Source organism: Oryctolagus cuniculus, chromosome 19 (genome assembly GCF_964237555.1).
Source record: "Oryctolagus cuniculus chromosome 19, mOryCun1.1, whole genome shotgun sequence".
NCBI classification, from domain to species: Eukaryota; Metazoa; Chordata; class Mammalia; order Lagomorpha; family Leporidae; genus Oryctolagus; species Oryctolagus cuniculus.
Window position 1 is genome coordinate 65,119,484 of NC_091450.1, and position 22,111 is coordinate 65,141,594.

At 50.5% G+C, this 22,111-nt stretch overlaps 1 protein-coding gene across 1 annotated transcript in view; it reads right to left on the reverse strand.

Moving 5' to 3' along the window:
- The window catches only part of LOC127489780 (uncharacterized), a 278,910-nt gene that overhangs the window by 171,321 nt on the left and 85,478 nt on the right, over positions 1 to 22,111 (reverse strand). Inside the window, exon 12 of the mRNA XM_070064726.1 lies at positions 3,441 to 3,593. Coding sequence (XP_069920827.1) covers positions 3,441 to 3,593 — 153 coding nt within the window. The remainder of the gene's footprint in view (positions 1 to 3,440; positions 3,594 to 22,111) is intronic.

Genomic DNA, 22,111 nt, shown 5'->3' on the forward strand with positions numbered 1-22,111 from the left:
TCATCAAACACTGCAGAGAGACAGCAAATTCTATGCAGGCTGCCGTGGACTGAACTGTCTGTCCCTCTAAAATCCAGGTGCTGAGGCCCTGGACCCCAAGGCGAGGGCATGAGGAGGCGAGGCCTTTGGGAGGTGGCCAGGGTGGCTAAGTTCAGGAGGGTGGGGTCTCCCCCTGATAAGAAGAGGTAGAAACACCAGAGTTCCCCCCGGCCTCCTCCAAGTGAGGACACAGCGAGTGGGAAACACACTCTGCCAGCACTGTGGTCTCGGCCTTCCCAGTCTCCAGACGTGAGAAAGCAATTTCTGCTGCCTGAGCCACTTGTCCTGTGGTGCTTTGCTCCAGCAGCCCCAGCTGCCCAACACAGAGTAGCAGGAGAGACCCCAACAAGCTCCCTGTTACAGGAAAGCAAATGGAATGGCCGTGCAGGGAGCTGAGCCACAGACGCGCGGATGAGAACTCTGAGATCTTCAACAACTCCCCAGAGAAGCTGGGGGGAATTCTGAGGGGGACATGCTCACAAGAAAGAACAGGAACACAACTTCAGAACCCACACACTCAGGGGAGAAGCAGGAGAAAGAGGACCCGTTCATGATCCACACCACAAGACACAAAGCCCTTTGCCTGTCACGGCCAAAACGCTGGGAACACAGGACAGAACGAGACAGGATCCTTGTGCCACGCACCTTCTAAAGGATGGCATCTGGCCTAGTGCTTAGGACACCCATGTCACACATCAGGGCTCAGGCTCCTGACTCCAGCTTCCTGCCAGGGCAGACCCTGGGAAGCAGTGGCAATGGCTCGAATAACTGGGTTCTTGCCACCAATGTCAGATACCTGGATTTAGTTCCTAATTCCTAGTTTCAGCCCTGGGACCATTTTGGACATTGTAGGAGTGAACTAGAAAATGGGAGATCCCTCTCCTCTCTCTCTTTCTCTCTCTCTCTTTTTCTCTCTCTCTCAACCTCCGTTGCCTTTCAAATAAGATGAAAATAAATTAAAATTAAATGCCTGTGATAGTGGTTTGTGCTAGAGACTTGATATCTATATATGTACACATTCACACATACATAAACACATATCCCAATAAGTAAATAAATTCTTAACCTTAAGACCCAAAACTCTAAAACGACTAGAGGAATGCAGAGGGAAAGGTCCATGGCATTCATCTGAGCAGTAATTTCTTGGATGTGACCCCAAAGGCATGGGCGGCAAAAGCAAAAAATAGACATATGAGATTGCATACAAGAAAATCCTTCTCCAAGCAAAGGAAACAAGCAACAGAGTAGAGAACTGACGCACACACTGAGAGAATATTTGAAATCATTTATCAGGTGAGGGGCTACTATCTTAATACAAAGAACTCAAATGAATCTGTAACAAGAAAACATGCCCTGAATGGACACTTCTTGAAAGAAGACATACAAGTAACCATCTCCAATTATCAGAGAAATGCAAATTAAAATCACAACAGAGAGGCCAGTGTTGTGACACTGTGGGTAAGCTGCCACCTGAGATGCTACATCCCACATGGGCACTGGTTTTTGTCCCACTCGTTTCCCTTCCGATCCAGCTCTCTGCTAATGAGCTGGGAAAAGCAGTGGAGGACAGCCCACGTGTTTGTGCCCCTGCATCCAGGAGCTCCTGGCTCCTGGCTTTGGCCTGGCACAGCTTGGCCATTGCGGCCATCTGGGGAGCAAACCACCAGATGAAAGAGCCCTCTCTCTGTCCCTCCCTCTCTCTTCCAACTCTAACTTTCAAATAAACATATAAATCTTTAAAATAGATAAATAAAAATAAAACCATATAAGACAGCATGTCACTCCACCAGACTCACTATTACCAAAAGACCCAGGCCACAGGTGCAGAAAGAGGGATATAGCACACTTCTCAGGGGAACGTCAGTCAGTACAGCATTTTGAAAACAAGCACAGAGGGTCCATAAAGGCTAAAAACAACTCAAGCTCTCCCACGACCCCACCAGCCCACATCTGGATTTATGTACACGTGCATGTAAGGTGTATATGTACATGTATGTAATGTGTGCATGTACATGTGCGTGATATCTGTGTGTGACATGTATGTGTGTGATATGCATGTGTATATGTATGTGATTTGTGCATGTGAATATGTGTGTATGTGATATATACAAGAATACATATATGTATATGGCAGAGCCATGTCTTCACTTACATGTCCACTGCAGCACTGCTCACCACAGCCAAGACAATGGAAATGCATAAATGCCTCTTGGCAGGTGAACGGACAAGGAACAGCAGCTGCAACACACCCAGGAATACCCAGACCCAAAATACCCACAAGAGGGTCTGTCATTTACAGCATGTTCATGGAGATGAAAGTCACGCACTGTATACGAGGACTCTAAAGTCCTTAAAACACAGGATTGAAATGTTCTTACTGGGGCTGGTGTTACAGCACAGGTGGTTAAGTCACCGCCTGTGTCCCCAGCACCCCATGTGAACACCAGTTCATGTCTTGGCTACTCCACTTCTGATCCAGTTCTCTGCTAACATGCCTGGAAAAGGAGCAGGAGATGGCCCAAGCTTGGGCCCCTGACACACATTGGAAACCTAGATGGTTTTCCAGATTCCTGACTTCTGCCAGGCATAGTCCCAGCCATTGTGGCTACTTGGGGAGCGAACCAGCAGGTGGAAAATCTTTCTTCTCTCCCTCTCTGTGTGTTTGTGTGTGTGTGGGCATGCACATGTGTCCCTGTGTGTCTCCCTTATCCCACACCCATAACTGCCCTTTAAGTAAATAAATAAATCTTAAAAAAATAAAAGGAAGGGGAAGAAATACCAGAGAGCTGATCTGTCTCCACCCCATGAAAACACAGAAAGAAGATGGCCGCCCTCACCAGGACCCAACCATGCTAACACCTGGGTCGGACTTGCAATGCTGAGAACCGTCAGAAAATCAATGCCTGTGGTCAGGCCAGGCCAGGTGTGGGGTTTGTTACAGTAGCTTGAGCTGACTAACACACCCCCAAGGCCTCCAGAAGAGCATGTGACAACCTGACACAGCTAACCCGTGAACTCACGTCCCCACGCGCCCAGGCCTGGTGCTGCAGCAGATACAATTCCCATTGCCCCCAGCTCCGTCTCCTTACTGGCATCACCAGATGGGAGAACTCCATCATCACCACTGTGTGTTCCACCAACACAGCAGGTACACTTGGGGGAAAAATCACAGCATTCCACTCCCTCAGGACAACCACCTAGCACATCAGGACAAGATGGTCAAGAGTGGGAATTGAGAAACTGTCTCTATAATGTGCCTGCAGTAAGCCACGCTGCTAACCAAGTGCAGGGGCAAGGTCTCGGTTGAGCGAGTCACATGACCGGTGGTGGGTGCCACAGAGAGCTGACTACAACACACACCTGGGAGCAGGTGAGCTCTCAGAAATCAGGGAGCCACTTACCGTCACTCAGGTCCTGCAAGGGACCCTCCTGGCAGGAGAAGTCCAGGTTCACTTTGATGGTGACAGTGAAGGTAGCTGCTCGCCCAGGCTGCAGGGGGAACTGGGCGAGGGTTTCTTCCAGCTTCCAGCTCAGGAAGTTGCCATACAGTTTCTCTGCAATGATAACAACAATAGTGATGTTGATGGTGATGGCAGAGCAGAGGCACAATGAGACTGACACCAACCCAGCTGAGAAATTCTGGCACACGCCCAAAAACAAAGGTGAGAACCATTCAAGATGTCAGAGAGCAAAGTCCTAGGAAAAGCCCTGAATCAGAAGAGGCTGTAAGGCACAAAGAGGAGGGAGAATGCATCACACCCAGGCACAGACCCAAGGCCAGGCCACCATCCCTCCTGGGGAGCCACGGGATCTGCAAACGAAATGAAGGCCTGTGGCTCTGGCAAGTGAAGCTAAGTGTCTCCACCATGAACATTTTCTGTATTGTACTGCTGTGAGGGAAACAGACCCATGTTAAGCAGGGACACTGCTTCAGAGAAAGGAATCCAGAATTAGAAACACACAGCTAAGAGCAGAGCCTCAGGCAGGGCCAGCGAGGAAGCGGCCTTGGGCCTGGAGCACCGTGCAGAATGGTAAATCCTGAGCTGCAGTTTGTCTGCAGACAGCATGGGGGCGACGGCCACTGCATCGGGGGCTGGTGCAGAAGCTGTGCACGGTGACCTCTGCAGAGAACAGGGCGGGGGGCATCATCATTGCATCGGGGGCTGGTGCAGAGGTTGCACACGGTGACCTCTGCAGAGAATGGAGCGGAGTCATCATCACTCACAGCAAGGCACCCTATGGAAGGACAGGAAGAGACACAGGGGACACCCAGTGTGGCCTTGGAAGCGGCCATCCCTCCTTCATTAGTAACTGGGAGTGAGATGTGAGGCATCCAACCAGGGCCCAGTATTCTCTGCAGCCAGCACACCTGGGAAAACTGACAACCTCCAATGGCTGTGCCACAAGGTCCGCTTCCAACTCTGCTCCACTGAGAAGCTCCCAGCCCCACTGCCCTCCTGCTCACAGGGGCAAGCACAGATGCCGCACAGCCCTGAGCAGTGAGGTCCAGTGTTCCGTCAGCCAGCAGAATGACACAGACACACTGAGCATATGCAGGGTGGGTCAGTCATGGCTCCTGGGCAGTGCACTGCAGAGCCTAGGGTCCAGGTATGCAGCACGAGAAAACCTTCCCAGAGAGACTTGAGGGGAGGAAGAGAAGCCAGCGATGGTTAGTAGGAGGAGGATTCTGGTCCTGTGCTGTGTCCAGCACGATCTTGGCATGTGGCACAGCTTAACAGATGTCACACTCAAAACCGCCTTCACACACTGGCTTTGTGGTCTGTCTCCTGTGTAGCCGCAGCACGTGGGGACTTCAGACATTCACAGCAGCTATCCTTGGTGGGCAAGGCACTGCCCTAGCCCACAAAGATCGTTGAAGCCTGTGTGTGTTCCTACTCTGCACCGCAACCCTGAGGTCCAAACTACCCCGGGACACCTGCTCTGGGTGCTGTAGCAGCTCCAGACGGAAGTTATGCCATTCCTCCCGCACCACGGATGGGACCGAGACCCTCCAGCAACCCAGGAAGTCTATAAAGATATTACATGGATTTTAATGAACTCCACTTTTTTTTGTTTTTTTAGCCCGGTCAATCCATTCAGGAATGGAATGGATAAGAGATGCCAGGTGACAGAGAGCCAAGTGGACCCTGCTTACTACGGCCAGTTCCAAGGCCCCAAGAACACTGGAAATACAAGCTGACTGCCTCCATGGCCTGTGCATGAGCCACACCAGCAGCCACCCCCTTCCTAAGCACAGCCCATATCAGACAAGACACCAAGGCCTTGCAAAACCTCACCTCCCAACATCCTCTCCAAGCTGTTTCTAGAGCACAGTCTGTAAATGGCAGCCACTGTGTCAGCTGCCCGGTTCACACAGCCAGGGATGGGCAGGAAGCATGGGCAGGCTCTGAGAGAGCGCTCCTGCAGCAGGAGGAGCGCACACACTGAGGGGCCTCGGGAGGGCACTCTGGCCCACATGCTGCCAGCTCTCCTCCACCAGCACAGCCTGCTGCCTCTGTGGAGAGGGCCAGGCCCACTGTCTCCACAGAGGGGTCCCACTTGTCCTCCACAGCCCCACTCATGGGCTGCGTTCCTGTGGGCCTTGTCCCCCACACACATACACACAACCCTTCCATGCCCTGACAAGTAGGATACTATATCCAAGGGACTCATTCTCCTACCAATCAATCAATCAATGGATGGCACCAGTCCCCAACACTGAGACCCAGCACCTGCCTGGAGAGAGGCAGGCACCATGAGGGTTAGGAGCACCAGCTTCAGGACAGGGCATCTCTCCTCACCTGCCAGCCCTGGCTGCATGTCCTAAGTGAGCCACCAAACATCCGTGTCTGTCAGTTTAGCCATCTGTAAGATGGGCTGTAGTGCCAGGTCAACAAGGTAATAGAAGCCAAGTGCTTAGAACACAGCATGGGCCGGCGCCGCGGCTCACTAGGCTAATCCTCCGCCTCGCGGCGCCGGCACACCGGGTTCTAGTCCCGGTTGGGGTGCCGGATTCTGTCCCGGTTGCCCCTCTTCCAGGCCAGCTCTCTGCTGTGGCCAGGGAGTGCAGTGGAGGATGGCCCAGGTGCTTGGGCCTGTACCCCATGGGAGACCAGGAAAAGCACCTGGCTCCTGGCTCCTGCCATCGGATCTGCGCAGTGCGCCGGCCGCAGCACGCCGGCCGCAGCGGCCATTGGAGGGTGAACCAACGGCAAAGGAAGACCTTTCTCTCTGTCTCTCTCACTGTCCACTCTGCCTGTCAAAAAAAAAAAAAAAAAAAAAAAAAGAACACAGCATGGACTAGAACAGCACTTGGGCAGTGTTAATGATTCCTCCCATGCCTCAAAAACCCCTCTCTCCTTGTCCTAAGTGAGTAGTCCCTCCCCAAGGCCGTGTGAGGATGAGCTAACCCTGCAGAGTGTGGGACCCCGGCCCAGCAGTCAGCAGGCGCACTCTAACACTAGCTGCCACCAGATTTCTGCCCCTCCAGCCATGAACAGGACCTGGCATGGGGAAGCAGACAAAAGTGACAATAGCGTGGGCCAAGTCACAGTGTTCGGTTTATAATTCGGTTTATAATTAGAACAGATGGAAACGAGTTACATGGAAAAAAAAAAAAAAACCAGGATGCCAGACTGAACGTACAATGTAATTTCAAATGCATGAAAGTACTCAAGTAGAAAAAATGAAAACATATCTATACACTAATATTAGTTTGCTTTGAGTCATGGGATCAAGGGTAATTTCAAATGCTTTTGTATTTTTTAAATTTTCTGCAATGAGCTTTTATCATGCTTTTATAAAGAAATACACACAAGGATACTTCAAGAAGTTCACAGAAAATAGAATTAAAGGGTAAGTTTATTTTGATGCCAAAAAAGATTAAAATGCTTGCATATGAGGGACCTTCAAATCATTCATGAGAAATGTACATTATGAATAAAGCATGCATGGATTTCAAAAACGTTTGGCACCAAATAAATTACTTTTAGTTCTGTTCTTCCATGAGCTTTGGGGAGTCCCCTTGAGCCTGCACACACACACACACACACACACACACACATTTGTATAAATCTGCGCTAATAGCTCTCTAAGTCTAGGCCCCTGCCCCCCTAACCTGGTTTCATGCAGGGAGAAGCCTGTGGGTCCTGGCTGAACATCCACATGCAAGACCAACCACACCAAGGCCTGTGGCCCACCTGACAGAGAGGTGGGTTCTGAGCCAATGCACATGCCTTCATGGTGCCCCACGCTGTGGCAGGGCAGTAATGTTTCTGATGACAGGGGCAGCAAATCACAGGGACTGTGTGTCCCCAAGTCCCAGGCTCCTCTCAGCCAGCTGAATAAACTTCCCTGGGGCAGTGGATTAACTCTGTGGCAGCCATGTGCATTGGCAGGCAATCAGATGCCTACAAAGAATTTGGCCAGGCTCAGGAAAAACTAGCCCACCCACACTAATTAGGTGAGCTCTGCCTCTCCATGCCACTACTGTGCTCACTTGGCAAGGCAGGGACCATCCGGAGGGACCATCCAGCAGGAACAGCCCCAGGCAAGCAGGGCAGGAATTGGAGCAACTGCCTAGTTAGCAGCTTCCCAACAGAGATGCTCCATCCCAAGTCATAAAAGAACCGATTACAGCACAGAGATTTACAGCAATTTGCCCAAAGCCAAGCAGCTGGTAAGTCATGGAACCAGGAGTCAGCGCTTGCATGGCAATGGCCTCCTCCCACCTATCTGAGGCCCTGACCAGAGCCAGAGTGAACTCCAAAGTGGAGGTTTCGTACAAGGGAAATTCATGGAAGGCATGCAGAAAACAACACGGAACACCCGAGTATGGGAGCTCTGGCATCTGCCCACCTGAGTGTGAAGCCCAGCTTTGCCCTTCAGCAGCTCTCGGGACAGGTAGGGCTGCAAGTCCTCTGTCAGCCAAGATGACCTGTCCTCAGAGGAGGTGGTAACAGAGTCAGCATGATGGTAACATGAAGCAATGCGAAGACTTAGCATAGCAACGCGGCACCCAGAAACTGCTGGGATGATGGATGAGAGAGCCTGGGCCCCAGTGAGGTTTGCTTCTCACATTCCACATTCCCCATTTCACTCGTACAAGCAGCATTCATTGCACAGCCGCTGAGGAGCCTCATGGCAGGCATGAGGCAAGGTTCTGAGGACAAAGAGACCAGGAAGATGTGACCCCTGCCCTCGAGAGTGGTCAGCGGAGAGGTCTCTGACTGCACAGCGGAAGCTGCCAACATACACCAGATGGAGATGAGGCTCCCATGAATCTGAGTAATGTGTAAATATCACCACCACTGCATCATAGAGAACGGGGACAGTAACTGCCTGCTAAATTCACTGCTCACATCTGGGGGCCCAGAACTAAAGGAAGACTCATTGCCCACTGGCTTGAACTGCTGGGTCCCAGACTTGGCAGCTGCCCATCTAGCCTATCAGAAGTCCATAACTAGTGGGGCGGAGGGCTACATGTTACAACCAGCTACAGCACTCTCCTCGCCTGTCCAGAGGGCTTTTCCTTCCTCAAAAGTGCTTCACTGGAGAGATGAACTCTGGGACTGAGGCTACAGAGCCCTAGGGGCAGGGGGACTGAGAGGCGGTGGTGTATGGCGGAGAAGGGAGGTGCGAGGAACATAAACCCTGACTGTTGCTGACCTGCAGGAGGCACCTACCAACCACAACCCCAAAGGAAGTGCAGGAGCAGGGGGCAAACGTGGGCTCAGTGCGAAGTGCTATCACCAAAACACCAAGAGCCAGGCAGCTGGTGTCTGTGCGTGTTCCCCTGAGCAGGTACCTGCTAAGATCGGTGTATATATTTTCTCCCTGACTTCTGCATGGGCTCTGCTCCCCATCCCATCTTAGGAAGGGCACCAAGTCCACATGGCAACCGGCACTTTGCTGTCCAACCCTGACCACAACCCTTTGAAACGATACCATTCTTTCAAGTGTAATTTTTTTTGACAGGCAGAGTGGACAGTGAGAGAGAGACAGAGAGAAAGGTCTTCCTTTTACCATTGGTTCACCCTCCAATGGCCACTGTGGCAGGTGCACTGCACTGATCCGAAGCCAGGAGCCAGGTGCTTCTCCTGATCTCCCATGCAGGTGCAGGGCCCAAGGACTTGGGCCATCCTCCACTGCACTCCTGGGCCACAGCAGAGAGCTGACCTGGAAGAGGAGCAACCGGGACAGAATCTGGCGCCCTGACCAGGACTAGAACCCGGTGTGCCAGTGTCACAGGTGGAGGATTAGCCTATTGAGCTGCAGCGCTGGCCTGAAGTGTTATTCTTTACATGAGTGTGGTACACCGAGATCCCGGGATAACCGCCTGGGAATCTGGCAGCCAGTGGTCTCCGAGCTGCAGGGCCAGGCATCCTGCATTCTCCTGCCCTTCTGCCCTGCTCACTTAGGTCCCATCTGTACTCCCAACCAGCGGAAATTAGCAAGCCCCACAGTGTGCGCCTAAAGGCCTTCCAATTTCTTTTGAGATCAAACTTCTCCATCATGACCCTGGGAGGAAAGCCACTGCCATCTGGCACACAGTGGGCCAGCAGGATGGAGGGCTCTTAGTCACTCAGGAGTTTCAGGTCCTGCTGGGAGGCACTCTCAGAAATCCACTCACTGTGGCAAGTGGCGTGGAGCAGGAAAACACAGGATGTATAACAAGAGCTCTGTTCCATTAGGTGAGTGGATCTGACTCCTACACCCCACCGCAAGACCCAGCAGTGTTTATGTGCTAAGCACATGCCTAGTGTGGCGACTGGCATGTAAACGTGGTACACACACGTTCAACTGTTGCCAAGTGAGGTGAGCATCTCTGCAACAGAGGACAAGCAGAACATGTGAGGCTGCAGAGGTGGAATTCATTCCACTGGATGGGGAAGCTAAGCATTCGGGAGGGGACATGTGGCCTGGGCTGCAGAGAGGACAGAACTGGGCATGCACAGAGGACAGCCAATAATGAGTGGAGCCCAGCAAGCGTGAGTGCAGAGGCCATGGAGCCTAGTGGCACAGAGATGGGTCCAACTCATCCTGCAGTCTCCAGGGCACAGGCATCACCAGCAGTGGGAGGCACTCACTGTGGGCTCACCCAGCAAAAGGTGAACAGCTGATGGCAAAGGACAGACACCCAGACAGGCAGAGGCAGCAATGGCGGGGAAGGGGAGTGGAGCACCTAACCCCTCCCTGGACAGCCCCACCCTGTCCCTCTGCTTGCACAGGACATGCTGCACCCGCCCCTGTCCAGCTTTGGTACCACATCCTCAGCCCCATGAGGACACAGATCACAGTCCCTGAAGCACAGTGGGCACCAGGGGAGAACAGAGGGAGAAATGTGGGCAGGCAGCCTCTGAATGTAGGTTAAGAAACTCACTAGAGGAAAACGATTTTAAAATGTTCAAGAAAGGTGGGGGCCGACACTGTGGCATGGCAGGCTAAGCCTCCACCAGTGACGTCAGTATCTCATATAGGCACCTGTTCGAATCCCAGCTGTTCCGCTTCTGATTCAGCTCCCTGCTGATGGACTGGCAAAGCAGCAAAGGATGGCCCAAATGCTTAGGTCCCTGCCACCCATGTGGGAGACCCAGAAGAAGCAGCTGGCTCCTGGCTTCAGTTTGGTTCAGTTCTGGCCGTCGTGACCCTCTGGAGAGTGAACCAGTAGATGAAATATTTCTCTCTCTCTCTCTCTCAGTCTCTCTCAGTCTCTCAGTCTCTCTCACTCTGGCTTTCAAATAAATCAAATTAAATAAATATTTTTTTTTGACAGGCAGAGTGGACAGTGAGAGAGAGAGACAGAGAGAAAGGTCTTCCTTTTGCCATTGGTTCACCCTCCAATGGCCGCCGCAGCCGGTGCGCTGCGGCCAGCGCACCGCGCTGATCCGATGGCAGGAGCCAGGAGCCAGGTGCTTTTCCTGGTCTCCCATGGGGTGCAGGGCCCAAGCACTTGGGCCATTCTCCACTGCACTCCCTGGCCACAGCAGAGGGCTGGCCTGGAAGAGGGCCAACCGGGACAGAATCCGGCGCCCCGACCAGGACTAGAACCCGGTGTGCCGGCACCGCTAGGTGGAGGATTAGCCTAGTGAGCCGCGGCGCCGGCCCAAATAAATATTTTTTAAAAGAGTTCAAGGGGCCGGCCCTGTGGCATAGTGGGTAAAGTTGTTGCCTGCAGTGCAGGCATCACATATGGCTACCAGTTCAAGTCCTGGCTGTTCCTCTGCCAATCCAGCTTCCTGCTAATGCACCTGGGAAAGCAGCAGAGGATGGCCTACATGCTTGGGCCCCTGCACAACATTGGAAACCTGCATGGAATTCCAGGTTCCTGGCTTCAACCTGGCCAAGCCCTGGCCATTACAGCCATTTGGGGAGTGAACTAGCATATGATCTCTTTCTTTTTCTTTCCCCTCTCTTTGTAACTCGGCCTTTAAAGTAAACAAGTGAAATTCTTTGTAAGATAGATAGATGATAGATAGATAGATAGATAGATAGATAGATAGATAGAAAGACAGATCAGTCTGACCTGAATATCTCTGATGTCTCCCAGGCACCAGCAGACCAGGGCAGCAAACCTCAGCTCTTGTCCTCACTCACAGGGGTGGTGACACAGCAGTCACTCTTCAGACACTCTGGGGAATTACTCATTCTGGAATTACTGCATGAGGGGAAGACTAGATCCCAGTGAGTATCCAGGAGGCACATTAAGCCCCCAGCAGTCAAATCACTCAAGCCAAGTGAGGCAGCTGGTCACTTGCAGATAACCCAGCAACAGCAACATCCAGGAGAGGGAAAGCAAACCCTGAGGAATCTGAGGAGTGTAAGGGGCCGGGCCATCCCCCATACACGTGCGGCAGGAGCAGAGCATGAGAAGAGGTGTGAAAACTGCTGGCACAAGGCCAGAATGTCAGTGACGCTCCAGGGCTCACACCTGGGGGCCAGCATGAGGACACTCAGACACCAAACACTCTGCTTATGTTGTAGGAAACTCTGTGCCTTAAGTGATGTGTGCAAGTCACAGACAGTGCCACACTCAGGGACCATCTAATGCCAAACAACCAAAGCCTTTATGGCCAAGACACAGCACGCAGCAGTGGGCAGGGCCAGTGAGCCGTCTCTGTGGCTGCAGTATCACAGAAAGCTACACAGCTCAGACACCAGATTCAAGACCAGGCCCTGCCTCGCAGGCGGCCCTTCCTGTTTGTTTCTTCTCTGTATTTCTGTGCTATCAGACAGAATGAAGAATGCAGCCTCTCAAAATCCCACAGAGGGACGTGTGGCCAGAGGAAAAAGGAGAAACAGAAGTCAACTGTGGGGCACACATCACTCATTCTCCCCCTGAAAAAAGTGCTGTCAGCATCGTAACACCGAGTAGCACTGGATGATGAGGCAGGGACTGCTCAGCTCTGCCTGTGGTTGCCGGCTTCTCCCTGCACCCGGGCTGAGCTCCAGCATCCGTGGGAAAAGACACAGCCCAAGAAGCTTGGCCCAGTCAAAACCTGCATGAATCTTCAATCATGCTGGCATGGAGTCAGCACTTCTTGTTGAAGAAAAAAGACATCCAGGATTGTGTGCGGGTGTGGCTACATATGTGCATGTGTCTGCCTGTGTGCACACCCTCGCACACGTGGATGACAGGACATTTGTTGGAAAGCTTAAACAAACAGTAGACTTTTCTGAATCTGGGACTATTTAAGCAAGAGTGAGTATTGACATCTTCCCAAGTCTACAAAGGATGACTTGTTGCTGGTTATAAGTAAAGGGTTAAATCACTAGACAATCCTGGTCCTGAAATGCAGTGGAGTGTAACAGCTCATCTCCCTGGAAGGAATGTGTACACGCGGGGACAAAAGACTCCACTAAGACAGTATTGAAACTCAGAGTAGAGTGTGGTAAAGTGGCAGGAGAGAAAATCAGCAGCCTATTTGTATACACAATGTCATGGCTGAGAAAGGACTTCAAAGACCAATCCTGTTCACATAGCTACAAAGAAAATAAAAGAGCTCGGAATCAACTTAACCAAGGATGTTCAATATCTGGGAATCACAAAAGATTAAAGAATGAAATAGAAGAGGACAGCAAAAAAAAAAAAAAAAAATGAGAAGCTTCTGCACTGCCAAAGAGACACTCAGCAAAGTGAATAGGCAAACTAATAGTTGCAAAGCACGCAACTGATAAAGAATAAACTACCAGACACTTTCAAGAAACTCAACACCAGGAAAACAAAACACAAAACACCAAGAAATGGGCAAGGGACTTCAACAGGTAAATATTTCAAGGAAGGAAATCTCAACGGCCAACAAACGCATACAGAAATGCTCAGGATCACTAGCCATCAGGGAAATGCAAATCGATACTACAACAGCCTTGAGGATGTGGGGGAAGAGGCACCCTAATCCACTGCAGGTCAGATTATAAACTGGTATTGCCACTGTGGAAGACAGTATGGAGATAAGTCAGAAATTTGAATACAGACGTACCATATGAGCCAGCCATTCCACCTAAGGTATATACCCAAGGGAAATGAAATCAGCATACAAAAAAGTTATCTATGCCCCCATATTTACTACAGCTCAATTCACAAGAGCAACGATATGCAATCAGTCAACACGCCCATCACCTGAAGACTGAATAGAGCCATTATGGGAATGGACAACATCCACGAATACACAGACTGCATAGCCTGCCTATTGTGCATCCTACTGCAATAAGCATAGGCCTGTGAAAGCCTCACTGTCTACACAATGACTTCTTTCCTTCAATATGTTCCCAGTAGTGGGCACATCCATATAGTTTTCCATGTCGACAGGACTAATCTCACGTGAGAAATTGTGTTGCTCTACAGGTATATATTACAGAATACAGACATCGGATCCATAAACCCAATTTTACCTACCTTAAAACACTAGAACATCAAAGTACATCTTACGAAAAAGTTTCAAATGGAAATCAACCCAACAGCATAGAAAATATCACAACAGACATTCAGTGAGACCAAACTAGAGTGCTTGAAAACTCAGTCAACCTGACAAAACGTTTATCCACAGGAAACAGGGGAAAAAGGAGAACAGACTCAAGTGACTTGACAACAGAAATGACAGAGAGGACATTGCTACCAACCTTGCCAAAATAATAATCCAAAACCACTAGGGAAAAACCAAGGCACAAGGATTTCGTCAACCTAGATAGAGTGGATTGATTCTCAGAAAGACCCAAGACACTAAAACTGAATACAATAAAACAAGAAACCCTGAATACACTTATAATTTCCAAAGACACTGTAGTAGCAGGGAAACTGAAACAAACAAACCAAACAGACATGAACAAAGTCCAGGACCAGATAGATGGCTCCAATGGTGAGAACTCCCAAGGAAAAGATAATTAAAATCCGTGATTCACAAACCCTTCCAAATAGGAGATGAAGAGGAAAAGCCTTCCATTTCATTCCATCAGAGCAGCATTATCCCAACATCCCAAACAAGCACACATCATCAAGAAAATGGCACACACATATCCGTCGTGAATGTGTCACATGCCTCAACAAAATATGACCAGACGCCATCCAGAAGTACAACCAAAGCTTAGCACACTGTGCATAACTGAGAGTTACTCCGGGAATGCAAGGATGCCTATCATACAAAATCAATCAATCCCAGAACAGAATACACATGGGGAAAGCCCACAAAGTATGCCAATAGACACAGAAAACCTATTTCACAAAAAGGTCCACGACTTTTGCGAACTAAAAAACGAATCATGAAATTAGGAACAAAAGGTACACCTCGGCCTGACAAGGCTCTTTCATGAAAAACCTACAAAGCGCTAACATCACAGCCAATGCCAGGAACCCGAAACTGTCCTCCTAGACCAGGACACAGACACGCACTTTCGCTCTCATTCCTCCCGACAACACTCACAGGTCTAGAGCAGGGCGGCTGGGCCCTCCAAAAGCAGACAGACAGATCACAAGGCCGTTCTGGAAGGAGACCGAGCCACCTCTCCTCTCACACAGCTGCTCGCACCCTGGGGACCCTTCCAGACCATCTGCACAGCGCGACTGTGACCCCACCCGCGCCTTCGGGACCCACGAGCAACAGGCACGCCAGCAGCCAGGACGCCCAGCAGGAAACCGCAACAGCTGCGCATCACTCCCCTCCAAGGGGGCCCAGTCTGCTGGGGGCACAGAGGTCCGTGAGGGCCGTTGCTTCCCGAAGGGGCCAAAGAAGAGCAATGCACCTGGGAAACAGTGCAGCAGCCTCGCACTTACAGCCTCTCTGATGCTGGCCTGCCCCTGGGGTCGCTGGGTCTCCCTCAGGCTCAGCCAGCCGCATCGAGGACGGCTCCTCTCCATGTGGCTTGCGCAGGCTTCGGGCATGAGCAGATGCGGCGCTGACTCCCAGCGGAGCACCGCGGGGCAGTCGGCACCAAGCGTGTGGGTGCACTTCCGGGTCATAGCACCAGGCGCAGGCGCACTCCACATGGGCTGTCACCATGGCACCCCAGGACGCATCTGCACACTGCTGCATCCAGCATCCGAAGCCCCAGGGCCACTTCCACTCCCGCCTCTCCAGGCTGCTACCAGGGATACAGATGCTGATGGCCCAGGTTCTCTGGACCCCACCTCCATGTCTCGTGGGAGTCCTCAATGGACCTCCTGCCTCCTGCCTCCTGCCTCCTGCCTCCTGGCTTCTGCCTGGCCCAGCGCTTGCCATTCATTGCAGCCACTTGGGGAGAGAAGCAGTGCAGGGGCATCGCCAGCTCTCTCTCTCTCTCTCTCTCTGAGTGATCGTCCATCTGGGGGTTCACCCCTGAGGTGGCTACAAAGGCCGGGACTGGGACAGAAGCCAGGGGCTGAAGCAGAAGCCAGGGAATTTAGCCGGCGCTCCATTCTGGGTTCAGGGGCCTAAGTCCTTGGGCCGTCTCCCTCTGCTTTCCCAGGCCTGTTAGCAGGCAGCTGGATCCCACGGCAAATGGCTTCCGGGAGGGTCGGCACTGTGAGGGAGCAGGTAAAGCACTGCCACAGTGCAGGCATCCCATAAGGGCACCAGTTCGAGTACGGCTGCTCCACTCACTTCTGATGCAGCTCTCTGCTGTGGTCTGGGAAGGCAGCAGAAGATGCCCCAAGTCCTTGTGCCTCTGCACCCATGAGGAGATCCCGGCGAGGCTCCTGGCGCCTGGCTTCAGATACTCTCAGCTACGCCCATTGCAGCTAATTGGCTTATGGACCAGCAGATGAAAGACTTTCTCTCTCACTCTCTCTCTCTCTCTCACTCACTCACTCTCGCTCTCTCTTTCTCTGCCTCCCTCCCTCCCTCTCATCTCCTCTGTGTGTTACTCTCAATGTCAAAGAAATAAATAAGATCTTCAAGAAAAGTAAAGCAATTAAAAAAGGAAGACATAGCTATAAATAAAATACCACATCAATGCCAACTACTAGAGTGTTTTTAGAATTGGTATTATATGCATTACCTACCCTATTAACCTAGAATTTGAAAGAGTTTAACTGGGTCTTAGAAAGGATTTTGGTACCCAGTCATTCTCTTCTTCCTTACAAACATTCCGCGTGGCATTATCTCTGACTTGCGCATGAGGAAATCTTTGGAATGTACTTATTCAGACATGCACGTACCCATGCACACAAGGACTTGAAACACCTGGGATCTACAGAGTTCTCCACAGAACACAGGTCTGCTTCCCAGTCACTGCCCTCCACAGTATAGCCCTGCCTTTAAAGTATGTATCATGTTGGAAATAGACCAAATCGTGTCTTTCACAAAAAAAAATTGAATACTGAAAGATAGCGTTTGATGTCCCCTGGCTTTTTTTTTTTTTTTTTTTTTGACAGGCAGAGTGGACAGTGAGCGAAAGAGAGAGAGAGAGAAAAGTCTTCCTTTTCCGTTGGTTCACTCTGCTGATCTGAAGCCAGGAGCCAGGTGCTTCTCCTGGTCTTCCATGCAGGTGTAGTGCCCAAAGACTTGGGCCACCTTCGACTGCATTTCTGGGCCACAGCAGAGAGCTGGACTGGAATAGCTGCAACCGGGTCTAGAACCCAGGGTGCTGGTGCCACAGGCTAGGATTAGCCACGTGAGCTGCGGTGCAAGTCGCAGTTAGTTACCTTCTAAAATACATGCAAATGCACTGCACGGGATCATTACTGAAGGTATAGTAATGTAATATGTTTTTAAGTTAGTAAACCTCTATCCTGTCAAAAATAACTTCCTAATTCATTTGTCATCAATTTAACACATGATGAATTAAGTGTATTTCAAATAAACAATGACAAAATTAAATATTTTTTGTTGCATTTTTCTCTTATATTAAATTGATGTAACTTTTCACTTTTTGTGAAAATCCGGCGCCCAGACTGGGAATAGAACCCAGAGTGCCGGCGATGTAGGCCGAGGATTAGCCTAGTGAGCCATGGTGCCGGCCAGTCCCTTGGCTTTTAATGGAAGCCTAATTCACTATCTCCTCTGTTCAATTCTCTGTCATTTCCTCCTGAATTTCCTGTTTTGAGTCAAGGGTGCTACCATCTTCTTAGTCTTGGAAGTCTCTGCAAACTCTATGTGCCTGCTGTGTCCTGTGTCCATGTGAGTTGATCTCACCTTGGCCCCTCCTGCCTGGCGTGTCCTTTGTCCACAGGTGAGTTGATCTTACCTGGGCCCCAGGTGCATGGCATGTCCTATGTCCATATGAGCTGATCTCACCTGGGCCAGTTCTTCCCCTTCGCGCTGTCATGGCCCTGGTGCAGATCTCAGGTCCCTCCTGCTCTGCAAGCTGCAGCACCCTCTCAATGTCATGCCCCGTCCCCTGGCTTGGCTCTTTCCAGCCTACTTGTCACAGGGTAGGGAGAGTTTGCGCCTTCTGCTTAGCTCGGGAACCTGTGGGCTGGCCTTGTGTACCCTGTGAAGTCTTGGCTTTATCTCAAGGAAACTCACGGTTTGCTTCAAGCCATCTTTTTAGCCTGGTTTCACAGTTCCCCATCTACATAATATGTATTTGGTTTACTGGGCATTTTTGGTTCTTGGAGCAGGTCATGCAGTTGGTGCTGTTCCTGCCTGAGCAGAAGCTCTGGGCTGCTCCTTTCCCCCAGCTCCCCTGCTGTTAAGAAGTCAGGGGATTCTTCCTCCTCTCCTTTGATTACCTGGCTGAGATCTCAATGAGATCATTTAGTTAGGCTCCTAGTGTCCCTTAGCTAGCTGATCTCTCCCTGTGTTGTGCACTCCTGGGGACAGGGATCCTGCTGTCTTTCTTTCCCTGTAAGTTGGGCAGTCTGTGTGGAGCTGAACGATTTCACATTGTCTTTTCTGAAGGTTTAGTAACCCAGGCAGAGTGAGAGCCAGGAGTTAGAGGACTGATGTTTCTCTTCAAGAGATGGAATCTCGCTGAGTGGTGTCAGGGAGGGTCTTCCTCACAGGATGATGGCTGCTTAGGCAGTGTCTGCGTGCTGGGGGGAGTGCAGTGAAATCTGGGCACGTGGGGGAGGAGTGGCAGACCCCCGATGTGGGGTGAGTCTCTAAGCCTTGGCTTCCTAGTCTGTGGAGAAGGGATGGCAGTGTCTGTGTGTGTCCCGAGTTTGCACTGTCCTGGATGCCTGTCACTGCTGCCACGGTCATCTCAGGTCTAGGAATGCCCAGCATTCAAACCAAGGCACCTTGCAGCTTCTGTCCACCTCTGACTTTTTATGGTGCTGGATTCTGTACCCGGATGGAGGGTTGTAGCAGACCCCGAGTTTTCTTTGTTAAAGCTTTTTGAAAATTCAAGTTAAAGCATTTAAAAAATTTTGTTTGTTTATGTAAGAGGATGAGTGACAGAAAAAAGAGAGAGCAATCTTCCATCCAGTGGTTTACTCCACAAATGCCTGCAAAAGCCAGGGCTGGGCCAGGCCAAAGTTAGGAGCCCAGAGTTCCTTGCAGGTGTCCCATGTCGGTGGCAGGGACACAAACACTTGAGCCATCACCTGCTGCCTCCCATGGTACTCGTGAGCAGGAATCTAGATCTGTAGCATGGAGCAACCAAGACTTGAACCAGACTCTCCAGTGTGGGATGTGGGTGTCCTAAGCTGCAGCTTAACCTGCTGCACCACAGTGCCTGCCACAGTTGAAAGCATTTCAGTGATAAATTTTAGCTTACAAATTATGTATGTTCCTTTTAGAAATCTTGAAAAATATAAATGGATAGTAAAAAAATAATTCCTCATCCTGCATCCTAACTGTGCATAGACAGGCACACTTAACATTCTATGTGTTTATTTAGTACTGTATATTCTTTTTAAAAATTGGATTGATTTTAAAAATTGAATTTATTGGCCGGCACCGCAGTTCACTTGGATAATCTGCCTGCCTGCAGCACCAGCACCCCAGGTTCTAGTCATGTTTGGGGTGCCGGATTCTGTCCTGGTTGCACCTCTTCCAGTCCAGCTCTCTGCTGTGGCCCAGGAGGGCAATGGAGGATGGCCCAAGTGCTTGGGCCCTGCACCCGCATGGGAGACCAGGAGGAAGCATCTGGCTCCTGCCAGAGCAGCTGTAGCCGCCATTTAGGGGGTGAACCAATGGAAGCAAGACCTTTCTCTCTGCCTCTCCCTCTCTCACTGTCTAATTCTGCCTGTTAAAAACTAATAAAAAATTTTACAAAATTGAATTTATTTTATAAATCTGTATTTTGATTTTTGAAGTAGCATAAGACTTTTCCATATTATGAAGGTTTTCTGGGAGTCAACTAGAAAATGGGAGATCCCTCTCCTCTCTCTCTCTTTTTTTCCTCTCTCTCAGCCTCCTTTGCCTTTCAAATAAGATGAAAATAAATTAAAATTAAATGCCTGTGATAGTGGTTTGTGCTAGAGACTTGATATCTATATATGTACACATTCACACATACATAAACACATATCCCAGTAAGTAAATAAATTCTTAACCATAAGACGCAAAACTCTAAAACCACTAGAGGAAAGCAGAGGGAAAGGTCCTTGGCATCGATCTGAGCAGTAATTTCTTGGATGTGACCCCAAAGGCGTGGGTAGCAAAAGCAAAAAACAGACATATGAGATTGCATACAAGAAAATCCTTCTCCAAGCAAAGGAAACAGATGGGATCTCTCTGTCTCTCCTTCTCTGTCTGCCTTAACCTCTCTGTCTCTGACTTTCAAAAAAAATTAAACAATTTTTTTTGTAGTAAAATAGGTCAGGAAAGCAAGGAAGATGGAAGGGGGGGTAACAGAACAGGATACTTTTCTTTCTCTGAGGTTGGTATCTGAAGAACGGGGGGTTATTCAGGGTGAGTGCAGACGCGTTAAGGGGCTGTGGGGGCCCTGCTGGGACCCTCGATGCCTCCCAGCAGTCAGGCAGGAGCAGGAAAGGACACAGGGTGCCGGCAGGTTCAGCGGCATCAGGCACTGAGACCACAAACGCAGTCCTGCAGAGAGGAGGGTGCACCAAGCACCGCCACTGCCAAAGCAAGCTGGGTCCAGCACTTCGGTGCCTAGTACTGTCCCCCTGTGTCCTGCATCCTCAGGATGGCCCCAGGAGGGGAGAACCAGGGTTGACACCTGTGCAGCACCTGCTAAGTGACAAGCAGCGCTCTGGGTTTTCAGGCACAGGGGATGTCACAGTGAAATAAACAGATTACCAGAGCACCCACCCCGATAACCCTCCTGTGGTCACTGGGACAACTTCATATGGAAAAAGAATGTCAAGTGCCTTACACCTGGTGCATGAAATGAGCTCCAGGGTGGGAGCTCTTCCTAATTTAAGACAGAAAATAACTCTACCACCGGCACAAAGAAAGAAAACGTTGCAGGCACCAGAGAAGCATTCCATCCGCAGAGCAGGCATTCAGTAGGCTCAGTGGGCCCAAGGTGAAGCTGAGGCGAGAATGGAAATAGATGCTCTTTAATATCCACAGGCAACCTGCTGCTGTCACCATGGCCTCACACAGGAGCCTTGCACACGTTCCCAGTTTCTAGTGCTGGCGGTCATCTGTCACCACTGGGAGCCTTGCCTTGTACAGCAAAAGCACCAGGAATTATTCCCTTTGTATATTCTGGAAGCATATGGTTTGTTTCCATTAATTTAATTCCACATGTAAATGTATGGCAGCTTGGGAGGAAACCAAAGAAAGAATGATGGCTTTAATTTTTCACTTGTAACTGTGTTGCTCTGAGATGGCTACAGCGGGCAGTGTGTTACATGATTATGGTGCTTCTGCCTCCTAAGGGTGACTACACCAAAGCTGAGAATCAGGAGACTTTGGTCCTTCTGCTGGTTCCCCGTGCACCTGCTATGTGACCTTAGTCACCTCTTCTGCCTTTACTTCCCCTGTCCATAAAAAGGAGGAGAGTAACATAGACCCCAGCCATCCTAGGCCTAACTAGAGACAAGGGCCTTTGGCCCTTTGGGAGTTAAACAATCTATGGATAATCTTTCTCGCTCTGTCTGTTTTTCTGCCTTTCAGGCAAACGAAAGTAAATTTCTGGCCGGTGCCACGGCTCACTAGGCCAATCCTCCACCTGCAGCGCCGGCACACCGGGTTCAAGTCCCGATCAGGGCACCAGATTCTGTCCCAGTTGCTCCTCTTCCAGTCCAGCTCTCTGCTGTGGCCCGGGAGTGCAGTGGAGGATGGCCCAAGTCTTTGGGCCCTGCACCCCATGGGAGACCAGGAGAAGCACCCGGCTCCTGGCTTCGGATCGGCGCAGTGCACTGGCCCCAGCGCACCATCCGCAAGAGCCATTGGAGGGTGAACCAAGGGCAAAGCAAGACCTTTCTCTCTGTCTCTCTCTCTCTCACTGTCCACTCTGCATTAAGATTTATTTTATTTGAAAAGCAGAGTTACAGAAAGAAAGACACACAGAGAGAACTCTTCCATCTGCTGGTTCACTCCCCACATGGCTCCAACTGTCAGAGCTGGACCAGGCCGGAGCCAGAAGCCAAAAGCTAGGAGCTTCCTCTAAGTCTCCTACAGGGACCCAAGCCCTTGGACCACCTTCCATTGCTTTCCCAGGCATACTAGCAGGGAGCTAGATCAGAAGTGGAGCAGCTGGGACACAAACCGGCACCCACATGGGATATCAGTGCCACAGG